The 27,198-nt window shown below is 40.9% G+C and overlaps 1 protein-coding gene across 3 annotated transcripts in view; it reads right to left on the reverse strand.

Moving 5' to 3' along the window:
• Positions 1–27,198, reverse strand: part of TFDP2 (transcription factor Dp-2) — a 53,941-nt gene that overhangs the window by 11,493 nt on the left and 15,250 nt on the right. The window contains exons 3-11 of one of the 3 annotated variants that reach the window (XM_036388987.1): positions 25,620–25,686; positions 18,508–18,611; positions 14,915–15,036; positions 12,986–13,033; positions 11,725–11,887; positions 11,051–11,194; positions 8,796–8,864; positions 7,035–7,186; positions 2,646–2,812 (exon numbers count right to left, since the gene is read on the reverse strand). In XM_036388987.1, the coding sequence (XP_036244880.1) occupies positions 2,646–2,812; positions 7,035–7,186; positions 8,796–8,864; positions 11,051–11,194; positions 11,725–11,887; positions 12,986–13,033; positions 14,915–15,036; positions 18,508–18,611; positions 25,620–25,686 (1,036 nt within the window). Of the gene's footprint in view, positions 1–2,645; positions 2,813–7,034; positions 7,187–8,795; positions 8,865–11,050; positions 11,198–11,724; positions 11,888–12,985; positions 13,034–14,914; positions 15,037–18,507; positions 18,612–25,619; positions 25,687–27,198 lie in introns of all 3 variants that reach the window. The other 2 variants (XM_036388986.1, XM_036388988.1) reach the window with 2 other exon arrangements.

The following is a 27,198-nucleotide window of genomic DNA, read 5'->3' on the forward strand; positions in this document are numbered from 1 at the left end:
CGAACCAGCTCAAGGAGAGCACATGGGAAAGCACCTGGGTCAAAATGCAGAAATGGGCAGGAATGTATAATTAGGATTGTGTCCTTGGGATGTCCTCTTAAGCTGGTGCAAGTGTCACGTTTTAGACATTGTCAGTTATGATAGTCAAGCAACAGAAAAGTGTGTTACAAAAATAATGTAAGATACACAGAATCTTTTTCTCTAGGAGGTCAATATGCCTTAGCTTCTGCTGATTTCGGTGGCAGGCATACCTGGGGATCACACCAGTATTTAAAATGCATATTACAAAAATACATTTATTTTCTAAAACATGGTGAAACTAGCAAACCTAGAAGACACTACTTTTATGAAATTTGGGCACTTGAAGAATGGCTGAATTCACAAAATCCTCTTCAAAAGAAAATCCACCAATAAAGCTTTGATGTGCACATCATCAGTTCAGCAGTTCCAAGCATTTTATGTGCCTGTTCAATGCAAATAGAGTTACTGTTTTTCAAAGCTGAGATGGTCCAACATTTTTTGTCAAGTTAACGTTTCTTTAATTTATCTGGTTTACACTTAGGATTCTTCCAACTGCTCCTTTAGTCCTACTGGTAAGCATTATAGTACAAACTACTGTTAGTGTTTAGAAGTCAGGAATGATCTGAAAAAATGTCCAGGCTAAGGTCAAACTAACATTGTACAGGAAATAATTCACCTACTTGGACATGTTAGAACAGGACTGGCTTCTAGAGCAGTTGTCTGTCTGTCTAGACTGGCTGTCTAGAGCAGCTCCTGGGATCATAATGAATCTTGATTGCAGTACATTTACTCAGTGAATCAATAAGAGACCTGGATCTGTTTTCCCTGTACAGTAGTAACTGAAGCCATTGTCCTTGGAAGAGCCATCATGACAATGTAGAAGTAACCATGAATTCTAGAAACCAGTGATGACCCTTCTTTTTCCCTACTCTTGCTGTGTAAGAAAATATTTGAAGACTCCCAAGGTTAAAATGGGGAGATAATAAAAAATACGTAATCAGGCAAATGCTGGCTTTTCAAATATTGTGCAAAACATTAAAATCTGTTTCCTTTATTGGTCACTTACTGCAATTAGAAACCACCACTCTGCTATTCATACTCTTAACTGTAGATTTGTGTAGCAAAATTATGTAATAAGCGACAGAATAAACATTTACAATTAATACATGTACTGGTATGTAAATTAAAGTAGATTTAAAAAAATACATATACTAGTAGGAATACCTCTGAGACAAGTTTTACAGAGCCTGAAACAGCTGAATGTAACCCATGTATGAAGAGTACATTACTTGCCTTAATGATTTTTGAGTAAAAAATAAAATCAATGCATTTCCTATAATTAAAACTCTATACAGGTACCAGGTTGCTGGTTTGCTGCTAGGGAAGTACTCAGTAAACAGTGTCATGACACAGATTTTTTTGCAAACGTAAGGAAACCCTGTTCCCTGGAGGTAAATTAATTTGGGCTTAAAATGAAAAAGGAATTTGATTCTCAACACATGGGAGCAATTAAGTAACTTCAACATTGCAACACTATTAAAAGGCATGGGTTCTGCTCCTTTCCTCTTTTTTACACTGCTGATAAATCACATACTGATAAATAATGTTGAGTTGAATGAACCTGTGAGGAACAAATCAAGGTTTCTTCAATTTCTCTTTTTGTTGTGAATGCCATTTTATAAAGACTTCAGGTGCGATTTCAAAATTGACCAAAAATAAAACAGGAAATCTTAGTTTTAAAACCCACAGGACAAGAGAACCAGGAAAACACAAGTAAGTGTTAATAAACATAAGCACATCTGATGTAGTAAGAAATGTTAAGCTATTTAAAATGTACTACTTTTGTTGAATGTAACTGAATTCTAATTTATATATAGCAGTAGAGAAGTTAGGGCAAGAGTTTTATTCCCTTTCCTCAAAAACAAAGGTCTGTACACATTAATTGGGTAACACTTCCTTTACAGATAAATCCCTCCAGAAACTTGAGAAAATGCTGGGCTAAGCTGAAGCTGCAGTGCAGCAAGAAGGACACACTGACAGTAACTACAGGAAGTGACAGCAAATTGTGGCAGCTCTAGTCCAGTGATGGACTGAAGGAGTTCTAGTCTTGTGTCTAAGCACGACCTGTTCAAACAGGGCAGGTAAAAGCTCCTGCCTGGGACACCTGTCCTGAAGTCTTTGGACTTGCTTTATTTAGAGAAGCTTAGTTCTCAGGTGGCACCTGCTGGCTCCTGAGGGATTACACCCAACCACTTCAAGGTGCTCTTTTTTCTTTCCTTTTCCTCAGCTTGGGAAGAGCTGCCTTCTTCCAGTTTGCTCCTCCATACATTCAGTTACTCAAAATTAATACTAACATAAAAATTTGTTCTTGGTGTCAACTTAGTTATTTAAGAAATGATTTCTTCATAATGCAGCTCACACATCACACTGTTACAAATCAGTGTGCATTAAGTCAACAGGACAACTAAGATAAACCTTCCAAAATTAACAGCAAAACAACTGGTTCATGTACAAACCCTACTAAGTCCCACAAACCCTGAAATTTACATATGTAAGTTAATATAATTAAATTTGCTTCAGTTAAGTAAGGTTATGGATTTGATCAGGAACAATATTTAGCTTACCTGTGATGTAGCCTTCCAAAGCTTTTGGCACCAGTGATTTTGCAGTTCTCAGGTCCTCAGCTGAGCATTTGCCTGCTTCGAGCCCAAAGGACATTCCCATTCTCTTCAGCACCTCGCTGTCATCATGAATCTCAAAAGTATTATCGAAATTAAAGAGGTATTCAAATCTGCATGTAAAAAATTAAAAGTGAGATGGTTCTAAAAAGAGCACAGCTGTGCTCTTCTTGCCTGTTCTTTCCTGGTGGTTTTGCCATCTACTAAGGTAAGCATCTGGAGTCCTGGTTTTCTGTAAGGGGTCCTTAAGGAAAGAGAAGTGCAAGAAATGCTTTCTCTTTTCTGTGACTGGCATGCCTACAGGTTTAAAATGGCACATTCTCAATTAAAGTAACTTTACCAGTGCAGGAACAAAGTTTAAAATTTTCTACCTCATTAAGTAGATTCAAAGGGACGAGGGAGGCCTTAATTAAACATGAGCCTTCACTTGCACTAAAGCCAATAAGGTCACCTGAAGCCCTGTCACCAAAATAACTATTTTATTTTTCTGCTTTTACATTTCACTTTCTGTTCTAATGTGCAACACTCCTCCTGTGAACTGACCTATTTACTTTGGGATAATTTTGCTTCTTGGATGCAGCTAGAAAAGCAGTCTGTTCAGAATCTTGTGTGTTCACAGCCCACTGTTTCTGCTGCAGAACTCTCAAAATGTTTTTAACTGCATATAAAAGTGGAAATTGAGATATAAACTTCAGACAGCTTTAAGAAATGCAGGGGAATTTAGGCTGGCCTTACACTGTCATCAGACTTATTAAAAGCCCAGACAGTTCTGGTCTGTTAAATAAGGCTTAGTTCCCAGTACCTCCTTTCCTGCTGACAAAACCTTTATCCTTGGAAAAGCAACTCACTGTGAGATACAGTCTTTAAAAGATAACTCACTGGTGGGTCTTCCATTATCTCTCCAAGCTCATGTCAATTTTCTTGCTAGGTTGTTTGCTAATACTTATTTTCTTATACCTGAACTAGGAAACTTGGAAGCTTTACAGCTCTTGAGTTTACACACAGAATTTTGAATTGGTAATCTAATGTTTTGTGCTGGGTGTAATTATCAGTTACACACAGTATTTCTTCTGTGACTCATATCATATTACTTGTTAAGCCTATTGTTTATGTACCTTTATTTATTTCAGCATAATCACATTAAGAAGGAAAATAAGATGTGTCATTGTCACTTCAACCAGTACAATTACATTGCTGCTGCCTAAACTGGCACAGCTCGATGTCATACTAAGCTACTACCAGCAAGCTCTAATTACTGACTCATAACTGAATTGCAATTAATGGCACAGGATCAAAAGCTGCATTTATTGATAGCTCTGCAATTCTTCTCCCATGTGCTGTGCCCAAATACTGGATATTAGAAAGTAAGGCAACTTAATTTTCCTTTCCCAGCAAGTTTCCAAACTGAGAAATTTACAGTCTTCAGTATTTCTCCAGTTTAGTTTCTAGCAGCCTGCCGTCACTGATACAAAAAATCCCTAGACTTCTATTTTGCTGTTAACAGCTTTTTGAGGATTTTCTTTCAGGCACTTGATATGATCCCCTTCTGAACTTATGTAAACTTTTAGCATGAACAAAATCCAATACTACTTGCATAGAGTGTTAAAAAAAACTTTTTTTTTTTTGTCATCACCTGGTTTCTTCTCTTAATGTCTCTCAATTTAACAAGCAACTGTGTGCAGCTGTTCTCTATACATGTTCCCATATCACTCATGACTTTTGAGACACCTGGGAATCCAGTGTCCTCTCCTTCCAAGGCCAAAGAGCCCATCTGCTCCTTCTGTCAAAGCCCTTCCACAGCCTCAGTCCTTCTTGCTGCCCTCCTGTGTCCCTCTTGGTTATGCCATGCTTTTCCCAAGAACATGAGAGTGTAGTATTCCAGATATAAAGCACTATATGCATCTAGCTTTACACTGTAGTCCTTGCTATTTTTCCTAGTAATTCCCAGCAGGATTTCAGCTGGTACTGAGAAATCAACTTTTGCTCTCACAGGAATTATCCACTGGGCTACCATGTCATTATTCAGTACTACAAGCCAGGTCCAGAGGCTATTAATCTGTGTATGCAAAATTTGGGTTCACTTCCAGTCCTTTTCCCATGATAAGTGCAAATTTGATCACCAGTGATTTTAATCTGGATTTTCTGCTGCTACAGGCAATTCTTTCTGTAAGGGTACAAGAGGCCACTTCCTACATGTTCTTGCTAATATACAGCATTGTATCTCCAGTGCTGTACAAAATCTGCATTTCCCCTTAGAGATGTTCTAATTTTCCAAGTTTCTGATACATCTATTGTGTCTGAATGCTTGTTAAAAACAAGGTATTCTGGCTACTTTTTCCTTTTTTTTCCTAGGACCAACAGCATTTATACAGAAGTACCATACACACTAAATACATTTTTCCTGTTTAAATGGGACTTACTTATTCAGGTGCCTCATCTTTAAAATTAGTTCTTAACTACTTCCTTTTTACCTGAAGACTTTGCTTTTCCTGCTCCAACTTCAGAAATGCCATTCCCAGCATGCTGCTTGGCACCCATCTACCTTCTCAAACCCTAAACAAAACTTGCCCAAAAACTTCTCTCTTTTCTTTTAAAATTTATTTGTGAGATATTTTGCTCTGTTTTGGCTGTTCTTGTGTAGGAAAACACTTAGAGGACACACACCTATTTTCCTTCTGATACTGTATCACCCTTATATGTACAATATTTCCAAGCAATTACTTTCCTGTAGAAGTTCCTCTGTAAATACAATTTTGAGTAGCTAATGCTGTGAGCTTGGCTCTTCATTGGACTTACTAACACCAGTACTTTATATAAATGTTATCTGGAGAAGAAAGGAAAATGGAAGCCCCTTAAAAAGTGGCTTTCAGTCTGGAACCAAGTGCAGAGCAAGCCCTCAAGCTGACCAGTGATGGAAATACTCTCCAATTAACTGCAGACTGGGAATTCTCCAAACCACCTTTGTTAACTGCCTTATTTAGCAGATCAGTGTAACAGTGGTTAAAACAGAGCAGTTTCTGGCACTGTTTACCTATTACTGCTGCCACTAATTAGTTGCACAAATAATAACCCCAGTGGAAAGCTGGCTTAATTTGGGTTGTACACTTAATGACCTCCAGGTGACACACTACCACAGCTGAGTTATATAAATTGAAGTATCAACAACAGTAATTTTGGTGTGCTCACTTTTAGTGGGAGTGTTTTCACACAGCTGGAGAGCACAGAAACGTGTTACACTGCTCTGGATCCCAAATGCCAGATTAATTTCTGACAACTCAAAGCAGCAGTTCTGAAGTTTCACTATGAAATTGTTCAACTCTTTAACAACTCCAAACCTAAATGTAGAGTCCTGTTTAAAAGAGCAGGAAGACCTTTATAGTGAGACCACAGAATAAGGGTATAATTATGCTAAATCAAAAATGATCCTAAAGTTCCCAACTTGCTGAACTGCAGTGCTCTTGAGAGTATTCCACAAGTTTTATAATGACCTTCATTGAATTTTCTACAAAAAATCAGCTTTTAATTGCTGTTTTGCACGTTGGTGCATGGGTTACTAGAGTCTGTCTATTTTTGCTGGGTAATTGACTTGAAGTTCAGTACAGGATTTGCATACCACAGAGAGAAATCTGTAATCTACAGTATTAGAGCAAAGCCAGCTATTTCCAGCTAATAAACTGATTGTGAGCTGATTACCAGTTAAGGTAACAGCACCTCAAACTTCAGCCATATTTTCACAGGATGAAAAGCACAAACACCCACAATTATGTAAACTGGAAGATTTTCAGATTACTGTGAATGCAACTGTAGCAGTTTGCTCACAAAAACAGTATTACAAATTTCTGTATCTTTTCCTTCAAAGAACTTTTTGCTGTTAAAAAACACTTTCAAAGTTGTTATCATCACCTGGACTATGTCACTTTTGTGTCACATGGGTAACCTTGTGTTTCTGACTGTGTACATTTTTATGGCATACTAAGAGTAAGAATTCACCTGGCTGCTTTAAAAGGTAGTGCTGTCCTAGTAAATAGTTTCATTCAGTTATTTCTTCTGTGCAGGGAATGCTCTTTGGAATGTCAGCCTGAAGTGCCTTTTACAACAGTGAAAGTCAGCCTGTTTTAACTAGAGATTGTAAGGCAGTGTTAATAAACTCATCCATATTATTACTGCAGTTGCATTAAATATTGAAAAAAACAACAAGCAACCCCCTGAAGTGACAGCAGTGAATGTAAATACATTACTTCTAGTAAACTAGAAAAATTTCCCTCACTTGTTTGAGAAAAAATTCCAGTCAACAAAGAAAATAAAATAAGAAAAATTAATTTCATAAACACTCACTTATCACTTGATATGCTGCAGTCTATAATTGTTCTTTTGCTAGTGTTGACTATTAAGAAAGGCAGCTGTATTGTGGAGGTCAAAGATGGAGGGCCTTGATTTTGCTGTTCATTTTGCTGATTTCTTTGTACCAAGTTTTTAAATGCTATTTGCTGTAAAACAAAAGAAAGAAAAAAATGATCACTGACAATAAAAGAGCAGACATCAGTGTTTCCAGGAAATGAAACCTCACAGGTCTTATTTACCAACTCTCAATACCTTCAGTAATTTTTTGTCAAAAAGTGTGGCCTTACTTTCTCTTGGCACTAGTGAAGTTCACCAGGAGCAGAAGTTAAACCCAATTTTGGCACACATTTACTATTGACTCTGTTTCCCCTCACATTCCCTGGAAAGCAGCAGTAAGGCATGCTGGAGAATGCTTCCCCAATGCCTTTGAAAAGGCTCTGGAGTCAGAGGTCTGCTCTGGTACTTTTTATGTGTAATTGCCTCAGGGTAGGATAGCGACCCTGAAACAAAAGCTCCCCCACTTCCCATATCGGTATTTTTATTCTCTTTCCCTTCTCATCCATCACCTTCTTCTCTCTCTCAAAAGAATTCTCTCTCCTCTGGAATTAAGCAGATGCTGTTTGTGACACCACTCTCTGCCTGCTGGTTTCTTATATCTGACTGCACATGTATGAAAATGTGTGGGTTTAGGAAATATTATTTGAGGGACTAGAAGTCAGTGAACTTACCCACCTGAGGCACTGCTTATTCAATTTAAGGGGAAAAAGATGGATAGCCACAATCCCAAAGGACTGGTAAACCCTTTAGCAATCAACACAATCAGGGCAGTAACGACAGATGTGGACAGTAAGGGAATCAACTCTGTCAATATTTGGACTAAAAGTTAAGAGGGCCTGAGTTGCCTTATTTTCACTGGTGTAATTTCATGTTACTGTTGGAGGAACTGCTGAGATATTGGGTCAGACAGATAGAATCCCAATTGTACCCGAAGTAGAGAAACAGCTTTTGGTGACTAACAAAAAAGCATCAGATATTTGAAAGTTTCAGTGAATATCAATTACATGAAAATTGCCTCAGTGTAGTTGAACCAGCAAAAAAATGTAGCCTTACTGCTTGCAATCTCATAAAATTGTTTGATTACATTTAAATTACTAAAGTCTGCACAGACTAGAATATTAAGGAATGCTCACAACTATATTTATAAAATGTTACTTTATAAACAAGATGCATTTGAAATATATTTCAGCAATTAAACCTAAAAGTCATCTTAAAGGTATGTGACAGAAAGTAAAGGTGTTGGATTTGCCAGCCTTCTACTCCTAAGATCCAGAAATGTCCATATTCCTCAAAACAACTCTGCACACATTTACACAAGTTGTTGTGAACTTCATAGCTTAGATCAAAGAGAAAATTTGAAGAATGACTGAGGGTAGCACTGGGGGAACTTAAGAGTGAACAAAGGGGACTTGTGACTTGTTCCCATTCCCACTGAGGTTGGCAAAGCTTCAGCAGAACACTTAGGAAAGCTTGTGGCACACAGATTGAGCGTGCTGGTTTACAGCAGGCAAAACTGAACCACAGAGTATCAGCAAGAGGTCCCCTAGCAGAATCCAGAAAGGTCACAGGGGCCAAACTTTTCTCCTTAGTATGTCACAGCTGTTAGTTAAATCTAGAAAGAACTTCAGAAGGGCTAACATGTTAGATTTACACTTGATATTTTCATTTAAGGGGAAAAAAAATTAAAATTAAATGTACCTGCAGTAGCAGTTCTTGCAGTTGGGCTCGCTTCTGTTTTATCCTTTCAATCCGCTTCTGCTTTTCTATCTTAAAAGATAAATGTAAATGCATCAAGATACTTAATTACCTTGTCCATTCCCTTGTGCCAAACTGAACAGGCTTTCTTTGTAAATGGGGGCAAATTTCATGGGCATAAGAGTTTCACCATTAAACAGGTCTGGCCAACTGTAATGTCTTTCTTTGTCAACAGTTTTAACTCCAGTAAAAATTTAATTATTACAAGAGACTTTTATGTCCCCCCCATTCTGCCTCTTCTGTCTTGCACTGAGTGCAAATTGGCACCAGATCAAACACTTGCTCAAGAGAATGCTTTGGGTTTTTTTCCCTTCTGCCTGCCACTCTTTTGAATTGTGCAAGTCCCACTGTTCTCCTAGCTGCAAGCCACTAGACACAAATATATGGAGGCTGGGCTTATGATCACCTATATCCTACCAGTGACCTCCACATTTTGTTTGAGACCCGACTAAACTGACAAGACTGCAGCAACAAAAACGGCTTGAGGTAACATTTTCTGTGGGAGCACAGCTCTTCAGCAGTTCATTTACTGCTGGTTGATGTGGCCAAGCTGCTGCACCTGGGACATGCAGGGCTGGGACAGGGCAGAGCTCACCCTGCAGGTACAGCAGTGTCTGGAAGTGACCTCTGGGGCAATGCTGAAGAATTGGACAACAGGCATTGGGGCTGAAAGGGCTTTTTGCTCATCCTCCTCTTTGGTGCCATCGCTGTATCACTGGCTCTCAAAATACTAAACTCTTAAACTACCTTTTCATTCAAGCTCTGAAACTAAATAATGTGGTGTTTTAAAACTTAGCTGGCCCAAACTCCTCTCTATCTTATTTACAAGGTTGCTTTGTGGTGGTTCCCTCCTCACACATTTTAATGTTTAAAATGCATCTCTCAGTTGGCTTTCTGTGCAGTGACTCTTAAAACCAGTAAGCAGTACAGCTCTCATTCAGGCATGGTTTCTATGTAACAAGCTCTTTTGCAGTGATTTTTGTACTGGTAATCTTATTACGGATTTACATTGTAAAAACAGTTGCTGCTTTATACAGCCTTAAAAGCAAAATTAATTCTGATTTTCACACCATGAAAATGCAGGTTTTTTATACATTCTTTTCTATTATGTCAGAGGAAGCAACATTTTTTGAAAAATAGGCCTAGCTTCCATTTTGTGCATGTGTAATTAGAGCCTGAAACAGTGAATTGCATATGATTATTGAAGATGAGACAATGAAATTCAAGTTCCATATTTGTAACAATAACCTATGCTGGAGACAATGCATTCATATGAATGCATGCAAAATGTAGATTTATCCAGAATGTAAAAAAACATCTGGAGCATAATGATCGAACACGTGCACTCTCCTTGGATGGATGTATTTTTCAAGTCACTGTAATGGAAAAGGACAGTAAAAGCTTTTCTCTTACCACATCTAGAAAGACAATTGATGTAAATGACCCTGCAAAAAGAACTGTTCTGTACTGCAGAGGCACCACCCACCTCTTAAGATACCTAATGTCCAAGTGTCACAAATGGAGATGTATTTGCAGACAGCCATTACAGCAGGCTGCAGTAAATACAGGGATTTGTGCTTCTTATTTATAGCACATTTGGCCCGAAGGACAGGCAACATTTGTGCATATAAATTCTGGCATCCCTGCAAAAAACACTGTAACTCTTAGCCTGCTGCAAAAATAATGGAAATAACTGATAAGTAAAACTTCTTCTTGCTTTCTCTGGCAGATCATAACAGTATCTGACATTCCAGCATGAATTTTTTTCAATTTAATTCCCTTTGAATTATATTTCCAAGTACAGACATTAATACAGAATTGGTCTCATTTTAAATGGAAACCATTTTGTGAGCATAACTGAACCATAAATCCTTTTGACTTTCTTCTGGTTAATTCAAGGTACTACAGACTTTAATCTTAAAAATAATCCCTGATTTAATCAATGACCATTTTTCTAAGGTAAACAGCTTGGCTTTTTAAAAAAACTAAATATAATGTATACTAAATGAAACTGAACTAAGCATACACAAACATATTATTTCAGTTTATTCCAATATCAGAATTTGTATTTCCATAGTGCACAAGCATCAAAACCAATCAGGTTCAAATTAAGAAAAAAAAAATCCCTCTTCTAAAGAAGAGCAAGTCAATTATCACAACATGTGAACAAACCAGAATTTCCCATGTCCTCCCTTTACCTCTAGATTCTGACATTCCTGAGCTGAGTTTGTGGGAAGGCCGATCCATCGGATTTCCTTCTTCTCCTTTGAAATGATGTTCATTGCCATCAGGACGTTGAGCGCATCGTAAACTCTCCGTCGAATGTTCTTCTGATCATAAGCCTGCTAAGAAAACAATACAGCACTAATCACCACAAAAGCGTTGAATTAAAAAAGGAAAAGCAATTAAACACATCCTCCACAGACATGGAGAAGCTCAAATGGCAAAATGGCAGTTCTGGTCAGAGTGGTGTTAAACCACCATCCTTCATCTCTGATACCCCTTGGACACCACATGAGGATGCTTGGTTGCAAATGGAAGTTTCAGGCCTTCCTGAAGCATCTCTGCCAGAAATTCCATCATGGCAAGTCTGGCACAGTTGAAAAGCCTGACAAGACCACATATACAAGAGTAGCTTTTTCTTAAAGTTAGTTATTTTGGCAGATTCCTCTACTTTGTTTATAATTTAGAAGGAGTTCAATTCTTCATCTTAATTCTGTATTTTTAGATTTCAAAGGGTAAATCTTTATATTTGAGACCTAGTTAAGTGAAGGAGAGTATGGACTGTGGCAGGACAGTGCAGAAACAGAATTCCATGACAAAACAGACAAATCTGTATTGGTGTAACAAAATTCAACACATATTTGCTTACTGAATCTGTTGCTAGGTGGCTGTTAGAATTTGTGAATTCTGATACGAGCTCGTCAGCGACTTCATTGTATGAAGTTGTTCCTTTACGTTGAACTTTTTCACAAACTTTCATTGAAAAATGCCTCAGACCCTTCCCATTTTTATCTCCTTTCTTGCTTCTCTTACTGAAAAGAGAAAAGTATTCTTTTAATACATTGAACGTTAATAAGGTACTTTGTTACACAGCAAAAGGTCTGCACTTTGTAACAGAAATCTGGACTATCTAAATGAAAAATAAAAGTTTTGCATCAATTTCTCGTTTCTTACAAGTTGGCAAAAAAGTGCAATAGAGCCCCTTCCTTGACTATTTCTACATTGGTAGCATTTGAACACATGCTGCTGGGAAGATGCTTAAAATGGATTTGTAATTCATCTCCAGGCAGTCTCAGGAAAGAACAACCAAACAAAAGAGGAAAATCTCCCAGGTTGCTTATGTACCTGGAAGCCATGTTTATGTGGAGCTCTCATGTGTGTGCCTAAAACAGAAAGGCTCAAAGCTCCCTGTGTAATATACAGCAGGAGATCCTAAACTTGGTCATTAGGGGAATTAAAATGTGTCCATCACAGAATATATCCACACATATACATCACAGTATATAGACCTAGAAATACATCTATCCTATGATGTATCCATCATAGAACAGATACAGGAATCTCTTTTGTGGAGAGTAAGTACATAGTCGTTGGGTTTTAAGGTGCTAAATTAAGAACTGGCAAACTGTCAGGGTTATTTTCCATTCACCTTCTTCCAGAAAAGGTAATGGTAATAGAAAAAAACAGGAGCAGTTGTTTTTATCACACAAACTAGATCTGGATCTGTAATGCAATAAAAGCATTTTAAAAGTTCAGCTGTGTTGTTTTTGTTTCTTTTTTTCTTTTTTAAAAATTAGTCTCATGTCTCATTTGACAATGTGTTCCAGGGAGAGCTATTATTTTACAGAAAAAGGTCCCCCATCAGCAGTAAAAAGCTAAAGAAACTATTAAAAAAAACAGGAATGCTTTTCAAAATTGTGAATGTATCTAAGAAAACAGAATACAGGCAAAATAAACAAAAAAGAGTAAAAAGGAACACCAGCAGACTGAAAAAAAACCACAGCACAGTTTTGATGTGAAGAAGTGAAAACTGCTGAAAGCAGGAACTGGGCAGTTTTCTTTCTGAAAGGCAAATCTGAAGTAAAGCAGGCATGACTCTATACACAAAATACACATTGAGTAACACTCACCTTTCTGAAAAATCTGACTCTATAATTTCTTGAGTCCGTTTTCGCTCCCTAAGACAAGACAATTCAAACTTAAGTTGAAAATAACATTATAGACCACTAAAATCACTGTATATAGGGCCTAACTGGTTCTAGTGTTTGCTGTTACATGTTTACTGAAAGGGAAAAATACAACACACAGAGCTTGACAAAAATTGAGAGAAGTTGGTTAGGACTTTGTGGAGGAAGCTGTCGGAGCTCACTGCCAAACAAATTCTATTCCAAATTTTACCATGTTTTGCCCACAGGAACTGAGGGAAGTCACTTCATCTGGAACTACAGGAAGTGCTGTGTGAGCTAAATGTCCAAAGTCCATCAAAAAGGAGAAGCTGGGCTCCTTTGAAAGTTCCTATTTAAAATTCCTCCATATGGAAGAAAAATGTCTTTAAACAGTGCGTAAGATATATCCTATATTTTCAAGCCAGTGAATGTTTAGGAATCTTTAAACAAAACCCAAGGTAAAACACTAAAAATATTCCTGTTAGAGCTGATGCATACAGAGCTGGAGACAGACTCTGAAGAAGCAGCTGCTATGAATTTTGAACAGCAGCAGCAGCAGCAGTCTGCAATCACTGGCCATTCCTTATCCCCCAGTTTATTCCCCACAGCAAGCAGGAGCTGCTCTCCAGCCCTGCCTTTTCCTGCAGCAGCCCCAGGCAGTGCCCAAGAGCTGTGCTGAGCTGGGGAACGTTGTCCCCACGCTGTCCAAAGCTGTGCTCCCAGCACAGACCTACACAGCTCAACACCTGACACTGCTGGGAAAGCAGCTAAACAAAAACGAGGGCTTTGAAAAGCTGTGCTTGAAAACCAGCACAATTTGGTTGTGTGATCCAGAATGCACAACCAGGCCCCTCCCTCAGCAGCACCAAAGGGATTTCTGTCCATGGTGCTTAACTGGGGGCTGAGCAGCTGGGCTGGGGGCGGCCCTGGGCACGGGCCTGGGACAGCAGGGAGCGAGAGCTGGGGCCTGCTCTGCACACCAGGCTGCCAGAGCCTGTGCTGAGTCCTGCCAGTGAACCTGCTCCTCTCATTTTGGAAATGATTTGGAGTCTGTGAAGCAACGGGTAAAGCAAGCTGTCTTCTGAGTGTCTTCAGCAGCCACGGCTCGCTGCCTCAGTTCAGGAACACCACAGACCCTTCCTTAGCTCTGCTCTCAAATGAAAATATGGCCCATTGGAAGGATTCTGCATGCAGCACTACTGACTGGTCTGTCTGGAGTCATCTCGAGCCTTTTTATGGACGAAGCTCATTGGAAATCTGTGTCTCAGCTTGGGCAGCACACAAACAGGACAGCGCTGCCTGGTGGTGGCTGATGCACTGCCCAAGGCTGCTCTGGAACACCTCCACTGCACAGCACTTTGGAAAGTGAGGCGTGCCAAGTCTTTGGTTCAGCAAGCTCAGCACCTCAGAACCCCATGAAACTTGTTGTTAATGTAGAATAGTAATAAAAAGAGCACACTGATTATATTCAAAGTGCTCTATTAGAGTTTATTCTTAAATGCCTGTTGAAGTGTTTTTGACAGTCTCTCCCCCTGTAGGCATCTGCTACATGGATATACCGTGAACTTCTGGAAAAAATAAAGGCTTCTTTTAACAGGAGTCCTCGTGACTCTCCATTTTCACCAAGAAACAGACACTCAAATAAAAAATCAGAAACCAGAAACCACAATTAAAGCAGGCAGTGAAGTGACTGGTGCTTATAATTTGTGTTTACATGCTCCAGACATCAGAAGTGCCTCCCAGCCTGAAAAGCACATGCTATACCCCATTTAGTTGTGCTAGAAGTAGAAACTGTAAGTCAGCATAGATTCAAGAGTATGGAATAGGTAGATTCAAATAATGGAAAAGATGAGAAGTGATGCTCAGACACCTCGAAAGAGACAAAAGCCTTACCCTGGGCCCCAGGCAGACGCCTCTGTGATGTGTGTCTGCGTGACCATGGTTGGAGCTGGGGCGTACGGACTCCCGATCAGAACACTCCCTGAACTGGCCAGTCTTTGTGGGGTGCTTATGATCTGTAAAATGTAGCAATAAAAAACACAGCTCTCTAAAGAAAACAGAGGTAAATACAGCCCAAAATCCATACTAAGCATTGCACTAAGAAAAGTAATAATAATTCTGTACCAGAAGCAGTCACAGTATACAGAAGAGATGGCACCAGAAGATCTTCATTGAGCAAAGCCATTACAGTGCTGCCAAGTTTCCTATTAATTGTACCATATTACAGTGATATTCACATGGACAAGAACCACACAAATGATTCCAAGTAATTCCTAGGTATGGCAGATAAGGTCTGTACCTATAGACACCCAATTCTTTCTTCATGAGTACATCTAGGCAACACCTTGATCAGTGTAATCAATACAGCCTTCTTTCTTTCCAATGGATTTGTCTCTTGTAATTGTCTATACAAAAAAACAATCTGAGCTGCAGGCAAAGCATTTCCTGCAGTTTCAGGCATTCACAAGATCCCAAGGCACTCTGGAAACTAACTGTACCTACAGAATTCAATGTAAAGTCTTTATGGTATAGATAGAATTTACATTTATGCAAACCTGGTGAAATTGTAGGTACACAGGTTAACACCAATACCCAGTCTCAACTTTTAAATCACATCCAAGTTTGTCTTTCAAAGTAGGTGACCAGAATAATTTAAGTAATACTTAAAAATAAAACAGTATTGATAAAGCTAATATTTAAAATGAACAAAATTTAATTATTTTTATTCCATTATGGTAAGATTCATAAAAAAGCTTCTTGGACAGTGCTTTTTACTCTTATACCTTACCTAAGTCTTTAAAACTTTGTTTTACTTTACTCCATTTATTAGTGACATTTGGAGTAGTGACTGTACTAAACTTTGTGGTTTCCTTTACTATTTAACTTATCCAACAGCTGTGTAAAGCATCCCAAAGCACTCAGGTTGTAAGTATATGCTGTAAGTATAGAGCAGATATATAGGTACTGCAAGTGTGTACATATATATGCATATATATATATATATATATATATATAAATATAAACTAGAGATAAGTATACTGCATTTGTTTGGTATCCATCACTATTGTTTAGACAAGTAGAAAAATGGTATGTGAAGAATTCCCCATTTCCTTAGCTTATTGAGCTTTACTTCACATCCTCCCTGGTACCACGTTGTGACTACATACATGTCTTTTTTGTCTTAAAGACATACATTTATCTCATTTATTGTTTACAAATGTACAGCTTGACAGAACCAAGGGAAAGGAGATTTTAGAAGAACCAAAACACAGGTGCAGGTTATGTATTTATTTCCTGGTTGGTACTGGAGAATCAAAGGTGCCTGGCAGGCACAGGACAGGTGTCGCTCCTGTCACCTGGCTGGAGCTCCGGCCTGGGGCAGGGCTGTCAGGGGCCGGTCGGTGTTCGGGGCAGGGCTGTCAGGGGCCGGTCGGCGTTCGGGGCAGGGCTGTCAGGGGCCGGTCGGTGTTCGGGGCAGGGCTGTCAGGGCCGGTCGGTGTTCCCGGGCAGGGCTGTCAGGGGCCGGTCGGTGTTCCCGGGCAGGGCTGTCAGGGCCGGTCGGTGTTCGGGGCAGGGCTGTCAGGGCCGGTCGGTGTTCGGGGCAGGGCTGTCAGGGCCGGTCGGTGTTCGGGGCAGGGCTGTCAGGGGCCGGTCGGTGTTCCCGGGCAGGGCTGTCAGGGCCGGTCGGTGTTCGGGGCAGGGCTGTCAGGGGCTGGTCGGTGTTCGGGGCAGGGCTGTCAGGGCCGGTCGGTGTTCGGGGCAGGGCTGTCAGGGCCGGTCGGTGTTCGGGGCAGGGCTGTCAGGGGCCGGTCGGTGTTCCCGGGCAGGGCTGTCAGGGCCGGTCGGCGTTCGGGGCAGGGCTGTCGGGGCCGGTCGGTGTTCGGGGCAGGGCTGTCAGGGCCGGTCGGTGTTCGGGGCAGGGCTGTCGGGGCCGGTCGGTGTTCCGGGGCTCGCTGCAAGGAGCGGCTGCGGCCGGGGCTGCCAAGGGCCCCGTGGCGCGGCACAGCCCGGCCCGGCCCGCGCCGCCCTCTAGCGGCTCCCGGCCGCTCCTGCAGCGCTCCTGCCCCGCGCCGAGCGGCCCCGGAGCCACCGCGGGCAGCCCCGGGCTCGGCTGCGCGCCGGAGCCTCCGCGCTGCTCCAAGGACCCGCAGCGGCACCAGGGCCCGCAACCCACGGGGGGGAAATAAGGCCGACATACATTAATGAATTAATGAATTAATTAATCAAGCAGGGTGTTGCTGACACAGGCAGATGGTGAGGGAGCGCTAACATTGCCACTGCTGAGAGCTCGGGAGCGGTCCCTTCTAAACAGCCTGGCACAGCACAGCTGTATATGCTGGGTGTCTTAGAAAGCCCGTGTTAATGGCATTTTATTAAGAAAATGTTTTCTGAATATAGTTCTATCCTTGCAAAGCAGCAGAATAAATGAATAAAAAATAAACAAACAAACAAAAAAAGAATACAAATGGTGTGTCTCACATCACGCAGTAGCTTTTTGCACCTTCACCTGCTATAGAACCTAAACTGCAAGCAGGGCTCACTGAAACCAAAAGCAGGGCTTGAGAAGTCAGTCACAAGAGTAGGAAGTGCACTAAGGGAGTGCTCTCCCTGTTGTGGGCTATTTATTGCACTGCCAGGGCACATCCTCAGTGGCAGAATGTTCCAGGGCACGCCACAGGGCACAGGCCTGTGAGACATCAGCTCCGACGTTCTCAGCTGCTCCTGGCAGGCAGCCCCTGGCCAGTGCTGGGGGCAGAGCTCTGCCAGCTGGGAGTGCCACGGGGGTGGCTGTGATGGGTGTGCCCCTCTGCCCAGCTGGGACAAACCCCCACTGAACACTGCTCAGGTGAAAAAGGCCCAACACCATTTTTATGAAACACATCAAATGGTTCTGTTCTCAGGCTAAGTTCTTGGCAAGGAGATATCAGGTTACTAGAAACTATTCACAGTATTGCCTATTTAGCTCTCTGACCAACAGAAAATCTAATTTTTTCTCAAAATTAGATCCAAAATCCCTGGAACATCAATATACAAATACAGTTATGATGAACAGGAAAAGAGAGTTTTAAGAAGAGTAGTTCAACAAGTTTAGAATTTCTACCAACACATCAAAGACATTCTCTGACAACCCTGGAGATTTACTGGTGAGAACATGACTTAAAACATTCAAAGAGTATCAACAATGAGAGGATTTTTTTAATACACATTTGAGTAACAGTTAAAGTGTCAGCTGGTAAAGCTGTTTGAATTTCCACTCAAAGCCCAGAAGACAGGTACCCTCTAAGGGCACATCCAAGAGCATTGCTGGGAGGGGCAGTTCTGGCATGCCAGGCCTGCTGTGCCCCCAGGTCACCTCCCTGCCATGCAGCTGGGGCACTTTGTGGCTGAGGCAGGAGGCAGCAAGTTCCTCTCGTGTTCCTGTCTTACACCACCAGGAAGTCACAGCCAATTACACAAGTTGGCATTACTGGGGTTGCAAAACTTACCATTTGGGGTCCAACATTCACATTGATTGGTCCCAAGGTTTTTGGCAAAATCTTAGTGGGAGAGTTGGTACTGGAAACTGGCAATGTGATCACTGAAATATTACCTAAAAAGAATGGTAAAAGGAGAGTTTTAAATTACTTCCTTAGTAACCTGTGAAAAACACTTTGGCAAATTCTCACACCACTCTAACACTCTGGAATCAGGTTGGCTTTGTTTTATTTGCTGTGAACACACCCCCAGGTAAGCTCCAGACCTCTCAGCAGATGTCACAAGGACACCTCAAAAAACTGCACCTTCACTATTTTACTTTTAAAATTACATGTATTTTATTTTATTATATCCAGAAACAATTTATTCTTACTTAAGACAAAGAGCACACAGCCTGACATTCCTCAGCATTAGAAGTGAAAATTAATGAGAATACTTCTAACAGAAGCCAACATACAAATCCTACTTACAATCATAGTCATATGTAAGAAATATACATCCATAAATCTTCAAAACCTTAACCATTCCTCATCTGACTGTCCCAGAGCATTCCAGAGTCATTGCTGATGTAAGCCAGCCACAGCCTGCCACTGTACAGATGGAGTAAGTGATGCCTTTACAACTCACCTAAAGTCACAGAGCAGGCAGCTGCATGTCACAATAAAGTCTCCCATGCCATCTCCAGTGCAGGGTGTTCTCATCCCAAGATGTTTATCATCTCTGTGATCCCAAACTGCTTATGGATCTAAATCATCCTGCCTTCCACAGAGAAGAACAGCTCTGTGCTGACAGCCCCAAAATACTGCTACTCCTCCTCTATCCCAAATTGCATCTTGGATCTCGATTATTTGGAATTAATGTTTAAATCAAAACTGTTGCAGCACCACTGCTACTCCTTGGGTGTTCAAACTGCTGTGCACAAGCCTCTCCAAGCTCTGAGCACATTGGCTTATCCAGACTGCCACCGTGGTGGCAGCAGCTCCTTTCTCTGAGACAGCTTCAGAGCAGGAGAGCTGGGAACCCCTCAATCAAACACCAGCCCCGCTCCCAAGCAGCCTGAGCAGCGTGGGGAGGGCTCTGAGGCACCACCAAATACAAGGAAGAGCTGCCCCTGCCTGGTAATCCAGAGTCAGCCTGGCCCTAGCTGGGGTCATGAGGACAAGGATGGGTTCCTGGAGAGCTCCTAATGTTCTCTGGCACTGCAGCCAGCAGCTGAAGGCATCTGAGGTGACAGGGCCCTTCAGAGCAGCACAGGCACCAGTCCCCTCCCCCAGGAGCCAGCCAACACTCAGCTTAGCCCACATGGCCCAAGCTGACTCACTGGTGTTACACATCCCTGCTCCCCTGCCTTTTCTCACACCAGCTGTTCACCTCCACTGCCCAGTTTTCTTTTCTTAGTCCTGACTCATGGTCTCTTTTTTTACGTTTTATTTTAGTATACCTGTTTACCATGAGGTTACTGAAAAATGATAAATTCAACAAAGTAACTTCTCTGCAACAGGAAGCAGAAGCAACACAACTGAAGGGAAAAAGGATCTTCTATAGTTACAGCACAGCAGTAGAAAAGATGTAGATTTATGTGAAGTCTCACCTTCATAAGAAATGTTCAACAGATATATGAGAAATACAAACAAATTGAGACTAGGATGTTCTAGTGCTCTGTGTAGATTCTTTTGGCATCTGGAGTAATACTACTACTTAATATTAATTTTCCAAAAGGCAAATCTGTATCTGAAAACATCTTCAGAAGCAGCTTGCATCTCTAGTCAATAAAATGAATAAATTATTCAGTCATGTAACTCACCTACAAAAACAAATATAAACCTCCCACACTTGCAAACCCACCCCCTCCAGTAAATCTGCTCTGTTATGAAAAATCTTTTGTGAGGTAGTGCCAGAGAGCACACGATAGTAATTCATGATTTATATATACCATGTTCCCATGCTGAGCTCAAGAGTTCTCTCACTTGCCAGTTTTACTTTTGCTTGAGGATTTTGCCCAGGATTTCCCAAGCTGTGCCAGCATATTCCATCAACACCCAGTCTCTCCCCTCATCCCAAGCTGGTGCCATCAATGATGTGTCACTTCCCAGTACTGCTGTAGGAATTTTCCTCTTTTCTGCTGCAACTGAAACTTTTGACCCCACTACCTCCAAGATCAGCTCTCATACTATTTCTTCTTCTCCCTTTTCTTACCATGGAAAAGAAATCAATTCCTTTCTCTGGTGTTGACAGCGTAAGGTCACACGGCCAAGTGCAGTAAAATTGTGAAATGTCGGTTTTGGCTCCCAGCTCTTTTACCACAGGGCTACAGCACAGAGCTGCCTCCAGCTGCCCCTCCCGGCCTGCAGGAGGCACTGGGCTGTCACCTCTGTCCCTGCCAGAGTGGCCCTGTGGGGCTCACAGCACAGGACAACGCTCAGGGCCACCCAGCACTGGGCACAGCCATGCAGACTGACATCCCTGGCATCCCTGGGATCCAGCTGCACCTGTGACTGCTCAGAACATCTCATGGATGTTCCCTCACACACACATGCAGACCCATGGCCAAAGCCACACAAACCCACCAGGTTTACTGAGCAGCCTGGGGAAAACCACTAATTAGCAGCTACTGCTGCACTGTGCCTTCATTTACAAGGCTCCCTGCATAATGGGACATTACCCACTGGGGTAACTTCAGTAAATACAAGGGGCATTCAAATAACCTGATCTTGATTTAAAAAGACATTTGCTTACATATGGTGTGTGTTTAAATGTCTTTTTGGCCAAAGTTACTGTCAATAAAAAAGATTTTCATCTTCTAATCCCTACACAAATCCCTCATTTGGCAGCAGTACTGTCAAACCAATCTTAAGAGCTGACCAAGTTTTCAAAGAAATGTTTCCCCACCCTTGTTCTAACTTTTAATTTTCTTCATTGGCAAATATAAATATGTGGATGTGTAGATTTTAAAATACAGAGAGGATGAAAAAGAACCAGTTTGTTTTTATAAGTGAGGTATCTCTTATCCACAGTGGCCAGAAAGAAAGAACAACCAAGTTCCTCACAGTAAGAGGTTGCTTTTTGTGTTTGTCAGCAGTTGAAAAAAAATAGTAAACAGAAAGTTTTATCAATTACAAATAAAATATTCCTCCCTACCATTTTTTTTTTCCAAATAGCATAATGGTCCAGATACTCATGTAACCTCAATTGCTTCAAATATTATTATTATATCATTATATCATTATATTTAGGAGGAAGTAGATGTGACAAAACATTCAACAGATTTCAGTATTCAACTGAAAGCAGAAATATCATCAAACTAAGTATATACACTACCACAAAGCAACTGCAAAGGCTTTAAACATGACCAAATTCTAAATAAATGCCAAGTCTTAATAACACCCATCATTTGGGGACAAAAAAGATTACACTGATTTATGTCCCAGGGCACAAGAGCAGTGAGTACAGTGATAAGCTGAACACAATGAGCCCCATCAGCCCTGAGTCACGGTAATCTCACTGCCTGCATGGAAAAGGTCAGCACAGATGGATCAAACTGGAATGATTTGTATAATAATACTCAATTCTTATATAATGTTTCTCAGCAGTACTTTCAAGGCACAAAGGAGGTCAGTGTCATTATTCCCATTTACCTATGGAAAACCAAGCACATGGGAAAGAAACCCACTTAGAACTCTCATAGGGAGGCTTTAGCTGCAATACACAGAGAGCCATCCCAAACTGAGCCTCCTTAGCACTGAAGCAAATTCAGAATAGGAATCTGACAGTGGATATATATACATGTATGTTTCTCTCAGAACAAAAGCACTTTGCTTCTACATAAATTATTCTTCCATTCTTCAGTCACCACTTTTGTTGCTTCTCAGGGAGAGAAACCAGTGTTGCTATAATTTCATATTTTAAAAAACCATAATTGCTACATAACTATTATTCTTCCTGGCATTTGTGCAATAATTTTACTGGTGCACAAAAAGAAAAAATCAATTTAAATGATCTTTAGCTTCAAACAGTCACAGATAAAGTTATTCATGTTTATGTACATGAATGCTCACACAAAGCAGCTCACCAAACTCAGTTTAAATCATTATATGCCACCCTAAATAGCCTAATTTCACATAAACAACATGCACTCCTATACAAATATGAAGCTAAAGAAATTTTAATGATTTTTTTTCCTGTATAACTAAATCTGTTAGGTCTGCAGCTCAGCTGCAAAGATAATCAGAAACAATGTCAACTGGAGAATCTATAGAATCTGTCACAGCCAGTTTGAAGGAGACCATGGCTGATGGGGAGCACAGCCCAACCAGCTGGGGTTACACACAAAGCATACATCAACAAAAAAACCCATTGAATTTTCAAACAAAACACCAGGGAAGTAGTGGTAATTTGGATTTCATATTCAGAGCTCTAAACAAATGTCCACTTTTTAAAAGTGTCTCAATGAGAGCCATTTTTAATAATACAGCCTACAGCTTGACAATGATGGCAAAAACCCCTGCTCAGAGCTGTGAGACATCAGCAGCCCATTGGGATATTTTGGAATAATGTATGTGATGTGTCCTCAGGGTCCTCTATTACACTAAGACAGATCAGTATGATAAAAGCATATAGAAAAAATTGAATTATTATCACAGTATTAGTACACAAGTATTTTCTTGGTACATTTCTTCATTTGTGCATTGCACAAAATTACTGGACTACAAACCTAACTCTAAAAACTCCACAGAGATGAAATCAAAGAGATCTGTAGAAAGGAAAAAAATAAAATGGGGCAAACAGTTTTTCAATGTACTTCAGGCTTACACTGAGCAGTACAATTTCAGCCTTTTACTGTTCAATTTGAGACAAATCTACAGGAGTTAACAGCTCTGTGAATCTGAAAGCACCAGGCACAGGCTGTGGATTACTGCTGCTGATGTCTTGGTCATTTTAGCAGATCTCTTCAAGCATACAATGAAGTACTTCTCTTACAGCAGCCCTGTGCACCAAGTTTTTGAAACACCAGCCCTGTCAGGACTTAGTAAAAGATAGGCACTGTGTAATAGAAAGATGCATTGAAATGAAGTAAACTGTGAAGTTGTCTTAGAGGTGAAGATTCCCACCCAAAGCAGCCCTCCACAATTATGATGTGATTAATGGCTCCTCCCTCATGGCGCCTGCTGCAGGATTGGGGCTCTGTGCCTGCACTCCCTTTTCCCTCCACAGCAGTAAACAAAGAACAACAGGTAAACTCATAGGAACTGGGAATACAGTAACAAAGAAGTGGTAACTAAGGACAGCAAGATTCCTCAAAACCTTTGTGGAGTCTACATCACCCACTTCAAGGTAAGAATCCTGTAGCCATGGCCCAGCAGCAGCAGCAGCAGCAGCAGCAGCAGGTGTGCCCAGGCCCAGGTGCCCCATGGCCGTGCCCTGGCATCCAGCCGGGGTCCGGGATTCCACTGATCTGCTCCCCCCAGGCCCCTCTGCTGGGCAGGGCAGATAACAAACACACACCACAGTTTTCTTCTTGGAGAGAAAAGAAAAATGCAACTTGTTTTTAAGCAAAAATGTCTAGCCCTTGAAATCCAATGCTTTCAAAAAGGTCTTCAGTAGAGCAAATGCCCTCTTCTCCTTTGTTTCTGAACATATCATAAATGCATCACGCCTCAGTCTAGGGGTGTTATGAAGGCACAGTATAAACAGGCCCAGACATGTAGCAATAAATTGCCTTTATTTTTATTATAGCAAATTATTTAATTTAAATAATGTATATTTAAAAAACAACAAAAAACCCACAAACAAAAACCCACCACCACCAAAACCCCCAAAACAAACAAAACCCCAAAGAAAGCAAAGTGCCTTTACTAGGAAGCTCACAAAGCCCTGTTAAGAGACAGTGGATCTGAATGCCTGTTTGGAGTTTCTTCCCCCCCCTCCATAATTTCCAGAGTTCAACAGTGGACATGCCAAAAGAAGTAAAGGATATTTTAAACTGAAAGTAAGAGGCAGCTTAGATATTGGTTGTATCTGTAGAAGTTTCCCCAGCTTTTATGGAATATTTGATGTTCTAAGAAGAGTAATCCATTGTGAACAAGATATTTTAGTTCAATAGAGATGGCAACAATTTCTAACTATACCTCAAGGTTAACAAAAAAATCATTAAATTATAGCATTTTAAAAAATATACAAAAATTGAGGTAATATGCATCCATCATCCCAAAATCTGATAAAGAGTAGGATACAGGTCACTGGGACATTCCCAACAGTAATGACTCATACGTTAGAAAAGTTATTCAGTTATTTTCTGGACAAATCGATTGCTTGTTTCAGAAATTATTTGAAAATGTTGCTTAGTCTTTTTCCCTAACATCACAACACAGTAATCACAAAACAATGAAGCACAATGTGCAATAAATAATTCTCAAAGGCCTCCACCAGTTTATCATGTTCTGCAAAGTTTAGAAAACTAGGAAGATGCTGTAGCTCCAGCCATTTTCTGTTTAGTTGTCTCAATTTTTCAGTCTCTGAGGTTTGATGGCATCAGCCAGAAATCAACCTTCCTGCTACTACACACATTGGATTATTGCAGTGGATAAGAGCAAACCAGAATTTACTTAGAAAGGTTGATTGAAATGTTTCCTGAATTGCAAATCCTTGAGTTTTACCATAGCTGTTATGACTGATCATAAATTGTTTTTGAGTCAAAAGTGATTAATCTAGAAGTGCTAAGATAAAACAGGACAGAACAAAACATAATTATTATTGTAAACTGTGCAGAACATTTAGAAAGAAGTATGACATCATGCTTAGCCTTCTCTGTCATTTTGACTACAACAGAATCAGGGAACTTTAGGGTGGGCTAGAAATTGGGAAATTCAGCAAATTATTCACCATCAAGGAATGAAAAAAAGGGCTTATGTTATGCTCTTATTATTTTTATTACACCTTCTTTTCCCCTGTGAAATCCTAAAGACCTTCCTATCTTTGCTACTGACACTTACATGTTGGTATTGAACAACTACAGTGGGGATGTATGAAATACATTTTGAACATTTAAATTCTGAGTATCCCAAATGTGAATCATATATTGCAGTGAAATAAGTCTTAATGTATGTATCAAATAGAATTCTCTTACCTTTTGTTGGACTCTGGTTCTGATCTATAAATCCTTTCAAGTCTCCATTTGTGGAAGTCACACCAACCTGAACAAAACATTTTTGAAGTCTTAAAATATGATAAACCTTTCTATGTTTTCTAATATGCAACTAACAATATTATGAAAGCAACTTTCTGCATTATGAAACATCCTAATCCTATGGACAGTAGATCTAACAAATGCATGAGACTCAAGGCAAGGTATCCAGGACATTTGGAGAGTCTACTTTTAACTAAGTTGTTACCTAAAAACCCCTGATTATTCTGTGTACTACATATGACCCAAGCAGCCCATTCTGGCTATGATGGTGTAAGGCACCATCCCCTCCAAGTCCAAAGGAGCAGCTGCCACCAATAACAGCAGAAATCTGCCCATGTCCAATTGCCTCAGCACCAAGCTGCACAGTCTACAGGTAGGAGATGTGACTATTCATTCTAAATACATTCCCGAGTCTTCAGAGATACACTGCTTTACTGAGGGGAAGTTACTGCAGATGTGGAAAACTTAAATCTTATACAGAATAGCGCAACTCAGACTTTAGCATGCACACAAAGCATAGGAAGGTTTAGTTTGTACAGAAAACCACAAGATCATCCTGGATGAGGAAGGGAAGAGATGGGAAGTCCCTCATATCCCAACCTCTTTTTAAAATATTATAAAATTTGAGTACTTCTGTAAATCATTGGGACAAAGGGTTCCACTATCAAAGTTAAAAGAAGGCAATCATATGATGAAGGATCAAACATTTTGCTTTATTTTACAGATGTATATAGCAATAATGGAACCTATGCTAGGGCCACTTGAAGAATTTTAATATACTCCTGTCAGAGCATCATTTAATTTTAGGTAAATTAAACTTAACTAAAATAAACTACACAAGACAAAAGAATAGCTGCTATAAGCATTCAGTCTCTCAATATTCAGCAGATAATTTTTGTAGGGGAAAATCTGCACACACTGCTTTGTGACAGACTCTTGAAAATACTTCTACTAAAATTTTGCCCCCAGCAGGAGACACGTAGGAAGATCAACTGTTGCTGCACTACTCTGATTGTAGAACACTGCCCAAGTGAGCTCAGTGATGTGCTCCTATAAACGAGCCCTCAGTTTATCTCAGGCGTTGTCACTGTCAGACTGTCCCTTCCCTGCCCTTCCTGGCACACCCAGCCAGAGCCTCCTCACTCCCAGCCTGGGCTGCTGTGCTGTCCCCAGGGGCTGTCTCAGAGGCTGTCCCACTGTCCCTCCCACTGCAGGGCTGTCTCCCAGCAGGTGGCACCGGTGCAGCAGCGATGCAGCAGGGCCGGGAGGGCCCGAGCAGGGCAAGGGGAGAGGACATACAAACAAACAAACCACAGCGTCTCCTTGGCAGGCCTGGCAGCAGAGCCAGGAGAAGAGCAGCACTCCAGGATCTCCTGTGCACGGGCACAAGGAACACTCCTTGTGTGGCAAGAGGCCACTGTGGCTCCTCATCCTGAGGGTGTGTTCTTGAGGAGATGTTTAACAGAGGTTGGCACAGCTGGGAGCTGCACAGGGTAAAGCTCTGCAAGGCCCGGCCAAG

The sequence above is a fragment of the Molothrus ater genome, chromosome 10, assembly GCF_012460135.2.
Source record: "Molothrus ater isolate BHLD 08-10-18 breed brown headed cowbird chromosome 10, BPBGC_Mater_1.1, whole genome shotgun sequence".
Lineage (NCBI taxonomy): Eukaryota > Metazoa > Chordata > Aves > Passeriformes > Icteridae > Molothrus > Molothrus ater.